Below are 17,134 nucleotides of genomic sequence, written 5' to 3'. Positions count from 1 at the left end.
GATGATGCACATTACATCAACATACACCAGCAACATTTTACTGTTGAACTATCAGGCTATTGTAACTGTTAGTGATCCACAGTACACTATGACATAAATCATAAAAAAAATGCAAAAATGTGATTAATAAAAATGTATATTTTATTTCTACAGCTGCAGAAAATACACATGGAGACTGGACACATTATTTCAAGAATGCCTGAGAATTAAGAAAATGTTAAGCTACCTATAAATGAACTGTTAATAAAAAGCCTACCAGACTTCCTGTGACAGATCCAAGGTTTGTTTGGATTTAGTGTTACCTGGGAATCCTCAGAATTGTAGGCTTCTTGCATAGCAAATTTCCTGAAAAAGGACCAGAAGCATGAGATAGGTGAAATAAAGCTATGTTCATCTGAGATCCAGTTTTTTACATCTGAAAGTCACTTAGCTAGGGTTCATTAAACTTCTAAGGAATCTGCCACATTCAGAAACACTCTCACATCGCCCTCGTTACTTTAAGAGAAGGAAACTGACATAACCTTCTGACAAATTCACCGATTCCCAACAGACTTTGAAAAGCTTTGTCATGGAGGAATATGAATTTAGTGTTAAGCAGCTACAACCGAATGTCATATCGGTACGCCTCTACAAGAGAAAAGTGGGTGGTCTGGGGTTCCTGGTCAAGCAAAGAAGGAGCAAACCCCCAGTGATCATTTCTGACATAATTCGAGGTGGGGCGGCAGAGCAAAGTGGTCTTGTGCAGGTAGGTGACATTATATTAGCAGTGAATGACAGACCACTTGTAGATGCTAGTTATGAAACAGCCCTGGAAATACTACGCAGTATTGCCTCAGAGACATTTGTGGTGCTCATTCTTAGAGGCCCTGAAGGCTTCACAACTCATTTGGAGACCACCTTTACAGGAGATGGAACACCTAAGACAATTAGAGTTACCAGACCTCTTTGCCCAAAGTCAAAGTCAAGTGACTTTTCAAGTCAGAGCCTGTATAGTAAAGACCAACAAAATATGGTGGACAGTGCCACAAGTTCAGCTGGATCTTCTTGGCAGGAAGTGCACCAGCTTCTTCACTTAAATGGACTTGATGGTATCAAAGGAGATGACATCAGTATAAGTCCTTGCCTTAATGGGGGAGCAGAAAACAATGACATCATGAAAGAGATTGAACCTGTAGTGAACCTGTTACAGAATGCATGTAAAGAGTTAAATGGAGATGGTCATCGCCTATCCGAAAGGAAGGACGCAGAAGTTCAAGTTGAAAGGTAAGACATCCCAACAAAAAGTAAGCTTGACCTCATCCCTATGCTCTAGCATTGCATGTATGTAAGCTGTCATCATGAGTCAGCTCTATTGGATGTAATCATATTCATATGCCAAAAGGAACTGAATAGTCAAGCATACAACCTGTGAAATGTGATAAGTCCTGCTCCATTCTAGTTGTAATTGTAATCATTATTCGCTAAGAGGATAGAGATAGCATGTTGTGTTCACACTTGCAGATGAGAATACTTATCTTGTTCTGTGGAGAAAGAGAATGTTTGCCGTTTTGAACCCTCCAAACTGATGATAGCACTATAGAGGCAATGGGGGAGTAGTGTAAGCATAACTGGGGCAATGGTCACGAAGGTTACAGTGATTGGCACCATGATCACAAATGCCATGGAGGTGGACCCTTCATGTTAGTGTCCTATGAACAGAACACATACACAGTCCCTCCTCTCTGCTGGGAGTTAACGGCTCTGGCTGTCTCCTGATTGGACACTACATTCATCACTCAGGGCTTTGGGAAAATGTTCACGGCAGGAAGCAGAGGGCATTGAACACTAAAGAACTTCCTCACGTGCAGCTGTAGTGCCAGGAGGAGGAAAAGTTGGATTTCTTGGTCAAGCAAATTGTTTGACCATTGCCTCAAGTATGCTCACACGGCTCCCCCATTGCCTATATAGCATTATCAGCAGCTTTGCGGGTAAAACTTCTGACAATCTCCATTGAACAGAAAAGGACACAAAAATGACAATAACTTTATGCAGTGTCAAATGTTCTACATTCACCTTTTACCTCCTTTTTCAAGGCATTTACTTTCAGTGTTTTGAACAAACCTTCAGAGATATCTTTCACAATTATTGTGACTACCATTGAAACAAATCTTCAGGGATTCCTGTCACAATTATTGTGACTACCCTCACAATCTTAATGTCCCGTTACATGGATCGATTATCGGGGCAATTATCGGGAAGGAGCTATTAATTCTAGGAATGCTTGTTCCTGATAATTGTCCTGTGTAAGGGTGCAAATGCTCATTCATTTGGTAAGAGCATGGTTGTTGTGGACACCAAGATCATTGTTTCTGGGCAGCAGATTAACCCTGTCTAAACAGGCATCTTCTGCCCAACCAGAAATGTATATTGCATAAACTCGGACAGACAGGCTACATATCCACCAGATTTATCACAGTGCTTCAGGCTGCATGATAAATCTGGTGCATGGTCAGACACTTTTGTCTAACTTCATACTAACTATTGGTTGGCTCTCACCATCTCTGATGAGCAAGCAATTATTGGGAAAGAACAGTTAGTTCCAGATAATTGCCTGCTCGATTGGCCTGTGTAAAGGATCCTTTAAAAGTTTGATGCTTTCAGTGATGTGAAAGTCTAAACTCTGGAGTGGCAAATACATTGTGCAGTATTTGCTTACTAAGTGCATCTTATCTTCAAAGTAGTCTTCTTGCTGTTGTTGCCTTAGGGTCCTATTAGACAGGAAGATATCTTTTCATTACACTGCAGCGATCAACGATTTAGAAAGTCATTTGTGTTCAAAAGATGTTCAATTACGCAAAGCAATATTTATAAATAACATATTGTATTTATATCAATACCATTAAATATTTTAAATTTTATATATGATAAAATAGAATATAAATATAATTAGATATAATATTTACAAAAATGTAAATATTTTGGGGGCACATTTATTAAGACCAGGGTTTTAGACGCCGGTCTTAATAAGGGCCTGCGCTGATGCAGGAAAAGTCTAAGGCATATTGGTACACCATAGACTTTTTCCAGGGTGTGGGTGCCTACAGAGAGGGCTCCGAATCTAATCTTTCAATTAAGCAGATTCGTCCAATCCATGGAGAGCCAATCATTTGCAGGCTATTACAGGTGGTAATTATTTCTCAAATTCAAACGAGAATGCAACCAATAATCACTCCATCTAATAGGCCCCTTACTTGCATTATAATTTATTGATAATCTGTCATATGTCCCATACATTGATCAGTGGTACCCAGAGGTTGGGTTTATATCATTTATGGTAAAACCCATTTAACCCCTTCCTGATGATTTTCAGTTTTTGCATTTTCATTTTTTACTCCCTGCCTTCCCGGAGCCATACGTTTTTTTACTTTTTCATTCACATAGCCATATTAGGGCTTTTTTTGCAGGACAAGTTGTACTTTCAAATGGCACCATTTAATATTACATAGAATGTAGTGGGAAGCTGGAAAAAATATTCCAAATAGGATTGAATTGGGGAAAAAATTCTGCCACAGTTTTATGGGTTTTGTTTTCACAGCGTTCCATATGCGATAGTACTAAACTAAAATATATCCTCTATATTTATAGCTACCAGTACCGTCAGGTCTGTGTCCATGCTGTGTCCTCAGTGGTGTTGAATGTGATGCCCATTGTATTCACGAGGACAGTGTTTCCCTGCCCCTTTCTATGATGACTGACATTCTGCTGTGTATGCATATACTATATACATGGCAGCCTGTCAATCAATGTGAGGATGGCTGAGGGAAGCAGGGAGATGGCTAGCTTCATGAATACGGCTTACTTATATGTAGACCTATTAGACAAATTGTAGAGGAGTGTGGACATATAGCTGTGATTTAACACGTTTTCCCTATCCACTGGATCAGGATAACTGTTAGATCATGAGAGTGAGGATGTGTGCCCCCATTAGAATGAAGTGAAGGTTGAACATGTGGGTCACTGCTACATTCAGAGTTCTGTACTCAGCTGTCTCTGGCAGTTCCATAGAGCTGAATGGAGGGACAACACATGAATAACCACCACTCCATTCAATCCAAGGGGTCTGGCACCTCAGTCTTGTGATAAGTGGGTGTCCCAGTGGTAGGACCTCCACTAATCAGATACTTAGCCCCAAATCCTGTGGACATCATGAGGTGACTAAGCGATGACATAGAGGAGCAGTCTACTTGGCATGTCATGTCAATGATTGTAGGTAAGACAACACAGTGAATACAGAGGAACTTGTGAAAGAGATGTAAGTGGTGGAAAATTGAAGGAGCAACAACGTAAGAAGAAGCATAATGGTAAATGCTCCACCAGTGCAAACATTTTATGCTGGTGAATGCAACAAGTGATGTTCTAAGAGTAATAACCAACATAAAGCCAAAGTTATATCAGTTTCTTCTTGTCTCCAACACCTTAGATAACAGTCAGCCAAATGATCGTTTGGCCAACAATTATCTATCCCGATCCCACCATAAATATGCATGGTCAGCTAGGACGTGAATGGGAAAAGGGAGGAAAGCCACTGCCAGACCCCTCTGGCAACTGCTTATGTCCCCAAGAACAAAAGGATAGGGCAGTTGAAATTCAGCCTGCCTGATCCTTATCTACCCAGACGTTTGCCGTCGGTGGAGAGTCGGGAGGCCTCATACATATTAGATGGTCGTCTGAACCTGCAGAAATTGGTGGGTTCAGCTGACATAGATCTTAGGTGTATGGACAGCTAATTTTCTGTCTGCCTAGCGTTGCCTCGCAAATGATGCCGCGAGAAGTCTCATTTGTAAATATAGAAAGGTAACGTATTTCACAGTAAGTAGTACTCAGTAATGACATCTATCTGGCTACATTATTGCAGGTACATTTTTATTTCATTCTTTTCACCTTTATTTGCTGGGACAATTAGGTGGTTTGTAATGATTTTTAAGGAGGATTAAGTTCCCTGTAGCTCAGAAATGTGTGTCCCAGTTTATTTCTATACAATGGTCTCAATTATACTTTTCATTGTGAGATCCGACGATGAAGATAGGACAGTAAACTGGTTTCCAAAAATAAACTGTCCTCCTCATCAGGTAATGAATCATTACAGACCAAGGAGCTTAAGTTATCAGCTAACCATACTAAGGCCGAAATCAGATGGCCATTCTGTCCGCAAAACACGTGTCTGGACATCAATATGGCGTCCACATGTGTTTGGTTTTTCCAGACGCATTTAGTTGAATGAAAAAAAAAAAATCTCAGACAGAAAATGGACAAGAATGCTGTTAGTTAGTCCATGCTGAAAATCTGAAGTGTGCCGTGTGCTACGTGGGTACAGTCCAGATATTATTTTATTTTACACACCTATTTAGCGCTGCTATATTCCACAGCACTTTACACACATTAGCATCGAGATGTCCCCAATGGGTGGAAAGTGTTGCAGTCCGAAAGACGTTTTATGCTGATTTGTAGTGTTGAGCGAATTGAAGTAAAATGAATTGACTTTGATCCGAATTTCAGGGAAAATTCGATTCATCACGATGCTGAATTTCCTTGCGCATTGTTGTAACAAATACATTTTTCCTGAAATGGCAGTAGAAAACAATAGAATACATACTTACCTCATTTAGTAGGCCAGCTTGAGGAAAATGAACAAAATCTTGCGTAATGACGTCACCAAATCTGCCCAGGGTGATGATGTGATGATGTCATCATGTCGGCGAGTGTAAGATTTTGTGCGCTTTCTTCAATCAAGATGGATGTGACGGCCTCTCCGAGAGCGAATGGATGAGGTGAATATGTTTTTTTTTTTAACCCCTGATTAACCTCTGAAAGTCTTTAATGGACGTCAGATGCCGCGATCAGGGTTGAACGTGCCATTTGAGGGGTTTAATGACAGGGGCGGCGCAATCGCTGTTCCTCGTCATTGCGCCCACTACATAAAATGGAATGCGATTCGTGATGAAGTAATTCGTCACAAATTGAATTTCTTTGGGAATTTGTGAAATTTTTGCAAGCTTTGTTCATCTCTACTTATTAGTCCTGAATAACTGTGCAGACGCCTCACAGTTCACAGCTGATTGTTGGGGTTCCCAGTGGTGGCACACCATGTCATAAGCTTATTTTATGGAGAATTTTTAACAAAAAGGAATTGTCCAATGCCATTACAGCAGTAAGAACCTATCCTCTATCCTCACAGGATAAGTGTCTGGGGATTCCACTGCTGGGACCTTCACAGATTATGAACACAGGGGCGCGTGTTCCCCCCTTTGACTGTATGGGACTGCTGGAGATAGCCAAGTACAGTCTATCTCTGACAGTCCCACATAGATGAATGGAGAGGTGGACATATCTGCATATCTACCTCTGCAGTCAAATGTGAGAACTTGTGATCAGACACTTATCCTCTATCTTGTGATATGAGATACATTCTTGTAATGGACACCCCCATTGAGTCCAGTGAAGTAATATTAGCTAGTAGTTCTACTGAACGCTATTATTTCTTCCTTCTTTATTTAACTTACTCCTAGATGCATATCTTCTTGGAGCATAGCTGATATTTGCCATGGTATCATGGTCACAAATGGAGCCTGTAGGTAAATAAATTGCCGCAGTATGTCACAGCATTTGGAAGGACCTAAGAAATGTAATTCAGTTCAGTGCAGAGGACAGTGGCTACATCCATCTTCATCACCAGGGAGAATTGTCTGGACACATTCACCTCTTGTTACTCTGGCTTTTGTGACAACAATGTGTGAAGACCTTTCTGCGTTAACTATTAGTTCCAATTAAGTAATTCTGTATCCCCCGGAGGAGCCCCCGTCATGTCTCACAACATTTAACCACAGCTGGGAAGAAAAGACACTTCTATTCACACGTGGCCTGAGAAATAATAACTGTAGGTATGTGCTGACACTGCGGTTCCCATTGCGGATTTACTGTGGAATTTGCGGCAAAAATCTGCTGCTCATTTCTCATGTTTTACGTGTGCTGTGGATTTTACTCTATGTATTGCAACGGGTAACATCTACATAAATCGACATATTTAAAATCCACACTGCACGTCGCTTTCCATACGACTATACACGGATTGTCTATCACTTTGTTGGGACGTTATGAAGCTGGAGATTCGCCACAAAATCTGCAATGTATCCACCCTGTGTGAACATAGGCTAATGGCGGACGAGTTAATTGCTTAAAGGGGTATTCTAGTGGTCATGGGAGAGAAGGCTGGATGATCATTACACACAGAGTAATAATACAACATTAGTACTACATCTCATCATAACTATGAAGGCATATTTATTAAGACCGGCTTTCTAGACGCCAATCTTAATAAGGCCCTGCATTGGATCCGGAGTTATGAAGAGGCGCCGGCCTCTACATAACTTAGTCAGATCCAACGCCACTTCTAAATGTAAGTCTTACATGTAGACCATTTTCTGTGCCTAAAACAGGCGTAGAAAATGGTAAATGAGACCGGCCTACAGGCCCATCCCCTATCTCGCCCAGGCCACACCCACTTTTTAGACCTGGCGTGAGCGGGGAAAAGTGTCAGATTGCAGCACGAAGGCGTATTTCTGTTTAATAAATGACCCCCTATGTCTTTTGTTACACATTTGCTCCCTATGTGCTTCTCCTCGGAGCAGTAAGAGTAGACTTATGTTCAGCAGGAGCCCACTGGTGTTCCCATCTTGCTGACATCTATTTGGGGCTGTTCTCCTGTATTCCCCTGGCTGAGGAGCAAGCCTCTACCATCTTATGCGTTTCAGATTGTGTTCCCTCACTGCTGAGCCTCTGACATTACTTCCCAGTTCTAGCTTCCTATAAGTCCTAGTCCTGGACCACTCGTCATGCTCGACCACTTAACTGGTACTGAACTTCAGGACGTAACCCTAGGCAGTAGGCTATAAGCATCACATTTTTTGAGAGTAAGTAGTGACTGATTATGTAGGAAAGTGCTGAAAAGATTTAATGGCTTTATATAATGAATTTTTGAGGATTTAGGTCTTGATTTATTACTATCTGCTACCTGTATGTTTGTATATTTTTGTTGAAATGGGTAAATTGAAAAAAAAAAAGATATCCATGAAAATGTAGATCTTCTGTATAGTATACAGTATATTAGCGGTTTTGCATATTTCATTCATTTCAATGTCTGAACAGCCACATCTGATACAAAAAATCTTGGTACCAGGGCATGTTATCAGTTGAACCCCCATCAGTATCAATTAAATCTTCCATTAAATATTCCAGCTTCACGGTAAGGACACTGGCAGAACAGAATTTCTGGTTTACTGGTTATTTTGGAGTAGGAGTTTTTATCTGTCTATCTGTTATCAGATATACAAGCCAGAACCAAACGTATCTCGTTTCTGCTTTCAGAGCTACATTAATTGCTTCTTTAGGAAAGAAGCCAATTCATCAGTCCATTGAGGCCACTGGAGTTTGAGTCTTCATGTGCCCCTGACTGTCAGTGCTTGAAATCTGGATTTAGACAGAAAGATGCCTCAGATCTGTCTGACAAAGCTGTGTGAACGTGTCTCAAAGAAATCAGTAGAGATGAGCGAATTTCGTAAAAGTTTGATTCGGCTGATTCGCCGAATTTCACAAAAAAAATTAGCTGCATTTTTCTGTAAGTAGCGGGTGCAATAACAGGGAGCTGCAATAGCGCCGTACCCATCATTGTACCCCTCAGATGCCGCGTTCATACATGATCGCGGCATCTGAGTGTAAAATTAACAATACATTTTTTTTAAAATCAAACTTACCGCCTCTATTTGCTCGCGATGGCCCGGCCGCCGCCATCTTGCTTGAAGATCTCAGCCGAAATTCTGTGCGGCGCGAGATTACTTTATCACACCGGCTGGCGTGGTGACGTATGACGTCATCACGCGGGCGTGATGATGTAATCTCGCGCCGCACGGGATTTTGGCCAAGATCTTCAAGCAAGATGGAGGCTGGCAGCCCGTCGTGAGCAAATGGAGGAGGTAAGTTTGAATTTTTTTGTTTTTTTTATACTATTTCAGGTTAAATCGATTCGCTGCCACGAAGCACGAGGAAATTCGGCTTATAGGCAAATCGAATTTATCCTGAAATTCAGATTGAATTCCACTTCGTCGGATTTGATTCGCTCATCTCTAGAAATCAGGATGAACTGTCAATATCAGATAGTTTTCTGTTTGATGTTTGCTATATTTTAATAGGAAGAAAACCAAAGGTTGACATGCTTATGAAAAGTCCACCCTTGTGTGTGTTCTATTGGTGAAAAATTTAAAGGGGTTGTCACATGAAAAATATTGTACATTTTTTAAATCAGCAGCTGGATCTAAATACTTTAGCAAATGGATCTAATTAAAAATGAAGCATAGCCACAGAGTTATTCAATACAATCTATCTGTATAGCACCACCTGCTGTTTGGTCTTTTCCTTGTTTCTCTGTCCACCTCAGTAGCATCCCAGATCTTCTGTTAGAAGTTGTGACCGTTACAGCGAAAGATCGGCAGCAGAAAGCACATGCCCAATGAGAAAGGACATGACCCCCCTGAGTACACATCCCCAGAGCTGCAAACCTGAGGAGAATCTCACAGAGCAATTGTTGTAATGAATGGGAGAAGTTCATGTGAGGTACAGGGCTGGTTCTAGCTTTGTTAGAAAGAGATTGTCATGTACTATATGATGTCTGATTTTCATTTCTTACATTAGTTATGGGATAATCCCTTTAAGCACTGGATAATCCCTTTAATGGAGTCAGAGAAAATTCATTCAAATATATACATTCCTATGGCTACTTTTTATCATCAGCTTCTATTGACCTTGGCCTGATATATTCTGCAGAACTTCATGTATTTGAGGAGCATTGAGCTGGTTCTTTAAGGTAGTATTTTTGGGGGTCCTGGGAATAATTTTCAGTTTGATATATCGTGATATATGTTTATGGGAAATAAGGCATATACATTGGATTCAAGTCTAGAACACATTCTTATGCAATTCATTGTAGTACTAGTATAATGATGTTCTGGAAGAAAAACACTACGTAGCTTGTATTAAAGGCTGAGTTAAAGGGAACTTGTCACCGGGATTTTGTGTATAGAGCTGAGGACATGGGTTGCTAGATGGCCGCTAGCACATCCGCAATACCCAGTCCCCATAGCTCTGTGTGCTTTTATTGTGTAAAAAAAAAACTATTTGATACATATGCAAATTTATCTGAGATGAGTCCGGGACAGGACTCATCTCAGGTTAATTTGCATATGTATCAAATCAGTTTTTTTACACAATAAAAGCACACAGAGCTATGGGGACTGGGTATTGCGGATGGGCTAGCGGCGATCTAGCAACCCATGTCCTCAGCTCTATACACAAAATCCAGGTGACAGGTTCCCTTTTCCCTTTAAATAAACTGATGTTGTTGATGTTAAAAGGCATCTCTAACTTTACCTTCTTCACTGGAAACATACTTCAAGGTGGTTTACCATGTTTTAATACGGCTGGCCTTCATTGTATGATGCTGGGGTTGTAACCCTTGGAACTACTATTGATCAGCAAAATAAAGATGCTTCCTTAGTGCAGGGATCAGCAACCTTCAGCGCTCAAGCTGTTCTCAAACTACAACTCCCAGGATCTTCTTTTCACTTCTATGGAAGTTGCAAAACAAGATGAGTAAGTGTGCATGTTGGGAGTTGTAGTTTTACAGCAGCTGGAGTGCCAAAGGTTGCTGATCCCTGCCTTAGTGTATTGTACTACTCAACCCAGCACTATCCATGGTACTGAAGCGTGTCATTGGGCCAGTACTGGATACAGCAGTACAGAGCGATACTGTGTCTGTACTGCAGCACAAGTCCTCCGACTGAAAATCTGGAGAACCCCGAGTTCAGTCAGCACAAGAATACTGTACAGTATTCAGAATGCAGAATTGTTCGGCACTCTGCTACATCGCCATGGTGCCCGTGGATAGGCAAATCCAATAGTATTGAGGAAAGATTTCCGGAATTGCCATTCCTCACTACTGTTGTACAGTATTTAGCTCTGTAATATGTAAGCTCGCTCCCGCTTACACGACTGACACACACCCGCAGCAGCTGGGATCGCAGAGAAAGCCTGCATAGAAAATAGTCCTACATATAGTCCCAGAGGTACATATGGCATGTAATGCCGACATCATTTTGTTCTCTACTGTCTATGAAATAGGGATGAATGAATAAAATATGGTATGTAATGCCGACATGATTCTGTTCTCTACTGTCTATAGAGAGATATAGCTGTATATTTCTATGAAATAGGGATGAATGAATACAAAGTGTCCGGGTCGATTCCCCTGATTCTCTATGGGATCACTATGCAGACACCGAGAAGCAAAATAGAGTAGGAAAGCTACTGAGCATGTTAGTCCACCTCTGAGTGCAAGGAGAAACAGCAGGGGGCGCTAACAGAGAACGAAATGTAATGTACTGTGCATTAAACACCTTACAATATTTTTATCACATGTATTTTGAAATGATACTTCATTGGAAATGCTCTATACATTGTAAGTAATATATTTCATAGGATGACCCCTTTAAGGTCCGATTCACATCACCATTTAGCTTTCCGTTCTTCTGATCCATCAGAAGAAGAGAAAAGAAAAACAGGATCCTATAAAATGAATTACAATTAATAGAGAAAATTCTCTGGCAGCTGTCGTCTCAGAAGCACAGGTTCTCTGTACTTGGGCCATTGCTCATGTAGGTCTTCTCCCTTGCTCTACTAGACTCACACTCACTAACCAGGGGGTAGACCAAGCTCATCACTCTGGCAACCTAAGCATTCTGCCAAAGTTAACCCTTTGTTGCCCATACATTGCTATGAGTGTATACAGTGTATAGAAAGACAAGTAGCACAATGATAAATCAGAACATTCAACTTGGGAAACATTAAGTTACACTAGATAATCCTTTACAGTGTCCCACTTGGGTACTGCACATGCACAATGCTCAAAGTATATATCATAGCAGCCTAAATGTGTGTATAAACTCTTCCCTACCTTCACAAGAAGTATAGAATTTAAAAGAAGAGGTAGACTTCAGGAGACATTCTGTTTGCTGGAGTGTCCTTTCAATTTAAGCCCTCATACAGAAAGGTGCATTGTCCGTATCTATTACAGTATATACTCCAGATGTAATACCTGGACTCCTATGTGCTGTCAGTTCATCTGGAGAATGGATAATAAAACATCTAAATGACGGGTGCATTGTAGAGAAGCATAGACCGGATACAGAGAATGGCGGTGGAGGACGGTGGTTTGCTGTGAAGTCCTGTTTATAGATGGTAAATGGTTGATAAAACAGATGATTGTCATACTTTAAAATTGTGATCGGAAAATGATGGACATCATGACAGTCAAGAATACAAAGTATAATCTAGCAATCACATTAGAAGTGACTAATGTCTACTATGAATCACACCTGTCACTTCTGAGTGTTAAAGAAGACCTGTCAGCTCTCCTGACGTTTTTATTGTAGTAAACACTTGTCATGCAATAACAATGCTGGAGTGTTTTCCTTAGAACTCTGCATTGTGTTGTTCCTCTGTTATTCTTCCTAGAAATGAAAGAAAAAAATGACAGCCAGCACAGTCTGAAATTGTCCAGTCAGTAGCATTGACAGGTGAAATGGCATATACACTTTTTTCAATAAAATTCCTCAACAGAGGAACGTCTCAATGTACAGCCAAGGGGGTTCCTAATATGGAGGCAGATCACCCAACTGCTGTGTGGCCCAGGGGAGGGGGCAGGTACTGAACTCCTTTTCTTGACTAGAGGCAGCCATTCAATTCAATGCTCTGAGCTCCCTCTAGTGGTGGCTGCAGAAAGTCAGTTTATTCATATCGTGAAGTGAAGCAAGAAACAGGCCTCTTTCACACTGTCAGTATTTTGCATCAGTATTTGATCAGTAAAGCAGGAGTGGGTTCAAAACACAGATGATGTGCAAATCTTTCCATTACATTTTATTTCTGTTTTGGACCTACTCCTGTTTTTGCCTTACAAATGCTGATGCAAAATACTGACCAAATACTGATTTATGAATGTATTTATGTCAGTTGACTGGTGTAAATACATGGATAAATATGGTGTTTATGTGTGAATTTGTCACGGCAGACAAGATACACCGGATATAAACAAACAAGTGTCTAGGCAAGAAGCTGGGGATAGAGGTCACCTCCTGACAAATCCCTACCAGCTCTCCCTAGACTTCTTTGCCCACGTTCAGACCCTGAAGGTGGGAATAACGTGTCCTCATGCCTAGGCTGAAGATTCCCTGGAATCCCTAAGATGGTGAAAGGGGGAAAGAGGCAGCCTGCTCCCTCAGGACCTGGAGGGGGCAGGCATCTATCTAACAGCCTAGACAGACAACCACAAGAAAACAAATCCAACTTATCTTTAACTGAGCAGGAACAGCAAATCCTTCCTTCCTTCCTCTGAGCCAGACAGAAGCTATAACCCGCACAGGACACTGGGAGTGGGCGTAATTTAAACTCAAACCAACGACCCCACTCAGTGCACCTGAAGGGAGGCGGATATAGCTCAATTCCAAAACAAAAACAAAAAGGCTACACACGTGCTGCTAACCTGGAAAACCTCTGCACATAGCCTAAGCAGGGCATGACAAAATTTCAGTCCAATGTATCAAGGATTTACTAAAACAAACATGTCAGGTCCTCTTTAGTCAATTAAACAAACATGTCAGAGTCAATTCATTTTTATCTGTTAACCAGTTTATACATTTAATTGTATGACAATATAGCTTTTCTTGCACAAAAGTTACAGATACAGAGGGAGAGTCCCTAGACATCCCTCTGTCCCCTCTTTGCTTCTTCTAGGACTAACCAATAAACCTGCACTTTTACATTTCCTTATTTCTTTGTAAACGGCCTGTCTGGTTCCTAACTACAAGTTCTTTTCTTATGATCTAATCGGTTTATATAACCTTGTATCTTCCCCTACGTATTTCTTAGGTAATTTGTAAATGATTACTAGGGAACATCATCAAACACAAAAAGTCGAAGCTTTGCATAATAAAGTATAAGTGTTCCCCTTTAGGGATCCAACATGCTCGACAATATGTATAGATAATGTTCATAATGTTAGTATTACAGTATATGAATGGCCTCCATGGGAATTGATGTACATTGAATAGACTAAATATTGTGTTCTTTACTTTAAGCAAACCCCAGAAGGGAGGCGACAGTGATGCAGCCTTAAATGATTTATGGAGAAGCAACAAGAATACGTCCGTCGTATTAAACAACCCTTACCTAGAGTGTGAGCAGGTATGTCAGCTCTCAGTCTATTACATTTTACTGCTGTCTCTATGTCACCAAGATTTATCAGATCCTTTACTTGTCATATTTGTTCTGCATGTCAAATAATGTCTTCCAATCTCATCTGAGCTCCAGCATTTACTGAGCACTGTCATCCTAAGGACAAATTGATGTTCAGTATTGACTTGGAGTCAAGGTTGTCAGTTATTTCTTAGCATCTCCTGATAGTGCTGACATATATAATATTATATTGCACAACCAGGATGCTATAGATAATATTTGTATGCTAATTTTTCTAATTAAGATTTTCTGCTGATGACAGGGAATAAAGTATAACTGTCGATTTTTAGGTAATTTTAAACAATAATTAGCCATATGTGTGTATATTAGGAATAACACTATTTTATGGCCATTACTTATAAGTGGTATTTTTAGCAATTTCTCCCTCTGCAATCTACGTATTTCTCCCTCTGCGTAGGTGCAGACTAGCTTGGATCATGTCTGCCCATACACGGGACATGGATAAAAAGGATATTCTGCTGATTAACTCTCTGTAGGACAACCTCAAAAGCAGCAGCAGTAATGGAGGACATTATACAGCATGACTAAGCAGTTTTAATGTGAATCCAGCAGTTAAATAAGACAGTAAATCACTTACAAACCAGCAGTCAAACCAACAGCAGCAGTCAACGTCTCTTTGACTTTCTTCAGAAGCCCTCCCTTATGCTCCTCCCTCTTCTCTCTCCATAGACTTCAAAGTAATCTGATCCTTCAGTGAGTAGGCAGCCCATCTTCTGGACAGTGAATTGAGAGTTAGTGAGGAGGAGGAGGGGAGTAGGAGAGGAGCCTAAAAAGAGGACAAGGAAGCATCTTTCGCTAACACATATTGGCTTGTACTATTCACTTAGGAAATTATTTAAGCAACAGTTACTATATGAATACCCAGTTACAGCAGCTATTTTATAATGTTTCCTATCTTGCTCACAGTTGATTTGATATTTTCTAATATTTATAACTTTGGTGCTTCCTCCAGTAGTGCAGAGGGACTTAAAGGCTATGTGCACCTTCAGGAACAATTTTCTTTATGATTCCATTTCACTCATTTTGGGCTAAAAATAATTTTAACCACCTCCCATCCGCACGCTGACTATAAACATCTGGGAGGTGGTTTTCTATCTCTGAATGGACATTTCTGAACGGGCAACCCTTAGAGAACGCAGGGACAGTTCCCAGGTGTCCCTGCCTTCTAGATCGCTCACCGAGCAGCTGTGTATACAGAGCAGGAAGAGCCATGCGCTTCCTCTTCCAGCCTGGCGGTCATGTGACCGCCGGGGCCGGGAGAGTACAGGAGCTGTCGGGTCTTTCACAGGCTGTACAGCGCAGTATATCACTGTACAGACTCTCTGGGGTGTATTTCCCCTGTAACTCGGGCTACTATGTCAACCCCAGTTACAGGAGAAATCAATAGTGTAAAAAAAAAAAAAATATGCGAAGTTAAATGCCTTGTATGACCTTATGGGGGACGAAAAGTGTAAAATAAAAAAAAAGTGTTAAAATAAAAAATAAAAAAAAGGTTTCACATGTAAAAAAAAATGTTAAAACAAAAATAAAATAAAATAGACATATTTGGTATTGCCGCGTCCATGACAGTCGGCTCTATAAATATATCACATGATCCACCCAGTCCAATAAACACCATAATGAATAAAATAAAAATGTCAAAAAAGCCATTTTTGTCACCTTACAGCACAAAAAGTGCAACACCAAGTGATCAAAAAGGCGTATGTCCCACGAAATGGTACCAATAAAACCGTCACCTCATTCTTCAAAAAATGAGCCCCTACATAAAAAATCATTTAAAAAAAACTAACAAAACTATAGCTCTCAGAACATGGACACATTAAAACATCATTCTTTTGTTTCAAAAATGCTATTATTGTGTTAAAGTGAAATAAATAAAAAAAGTATACATATTAGGTATCGCGGCGTCCGTAACAACCAGCTCTATAAAAATATTCAATTACCTAACCCCTTGGATGAAGACAGTAAAAAAATAAAAATAAAAACTGTGTCAAAAAAAGCCATTTTTGTCACCTTACATCACAAAAAGTGCAACACTAAGTGATCAAAAACGCGTATGTCCCACAAAATGGTACCAATAAAACCATCACCTCATCCAGCAAAAGTAAAAAATAAAAAATATATAGCTCTCAGAACATGGACACATTAAAACATAATTATTTTGTTTAAAAAATGCTATTATTGTGTAAAACTTAAATAAATAAGAAAAAGTATACATATTAGGTATCGCCACATCTGTAACCATCTGCTCTATAAAAATGTCACATGACCAAACCGCTCAGGTGAACGCTGTAAAAATAAATAAATAAAAACTGTGCTAAAACAACCCATTTTTTGTCACCTTGCCCCATAAAGTGTTATAATGAATGATCAAATAATCATATGTACCCAAAAATAGTACCAATAAAACTGGCACCTTATCCCCTAGTTTCCAAAATGAGGTCACTTTTTGGGAGTTTCTACTGTAAGGGGGCATCAGGGGGACTTCAAATGGGACATGGCATCTATAAACCAGTTCAGCAAAATCTGCCTTCCAAAAACCATGTGGCGCTCCTTTTCTTCTGCGGCCTGCCGTGTATGACCACATGTGGGGTGTTTCTGTTTTGCGGCTCGGATGAAGACCCATTCACTTCAATGGGGCCGCAAAAGATGTGGACAGCCCTCCATGTCCTGTCCGCATCCGTTGCTCCGTTCCGAGGCCCCGCAAAAAAAATATAGCATGTCCTATTCTTGTCCATTT

The 17,134-nt window shown here is 40.4% G+C and overlaps 1 protein-coding gene across 2 annotated transcripts in view; it reads left to right on the top strand.

Annotated features, from left to right (window-relative positions):
• The first annotated feature begins 501 nt into the window (after nt 1–501).
• The window catches only part of NOS1 (nitric oxide synthase 1), a 120,353-nt gene continuing 103,720 nt past the window's right edge, over nt 502–17,134 (top strand). For both annotated transcript variants that reach the window (XM_044290759.1, XM_044290766.1), the window contains exons 1-2: nt 502–1,263; nt 14,217–14,322. In XM_044290759.1, the coding sequence (XP_044146694.1) occupies nt 569–1,263; nt 14,217–14,322 (801 nt within the window). In that variant the 5' untranslated portion in view covers nt 502–568. The remainder of the gene's footprint in view (nt 1,264–14,216; nt 14,323–17,134) is intronic.

The sequence above is a fragment of the Bufo gargarizans genome, chromosome 1 (assembly GCF_014858855.1).
Source record: "Bufo gargarizans isolate SCDJY-AF-19 chromosome 1, ASM1485885v1, whole genome shotgun sequence".
NCBI lineage: Eukaryota > Metazoa > Chordata > Amphibia > Anura > Bufonidae > Bufo > Bufo gargarizans.
This window is presented reverse-complemented; position numbering and strand designations above follow the sequence as displayed.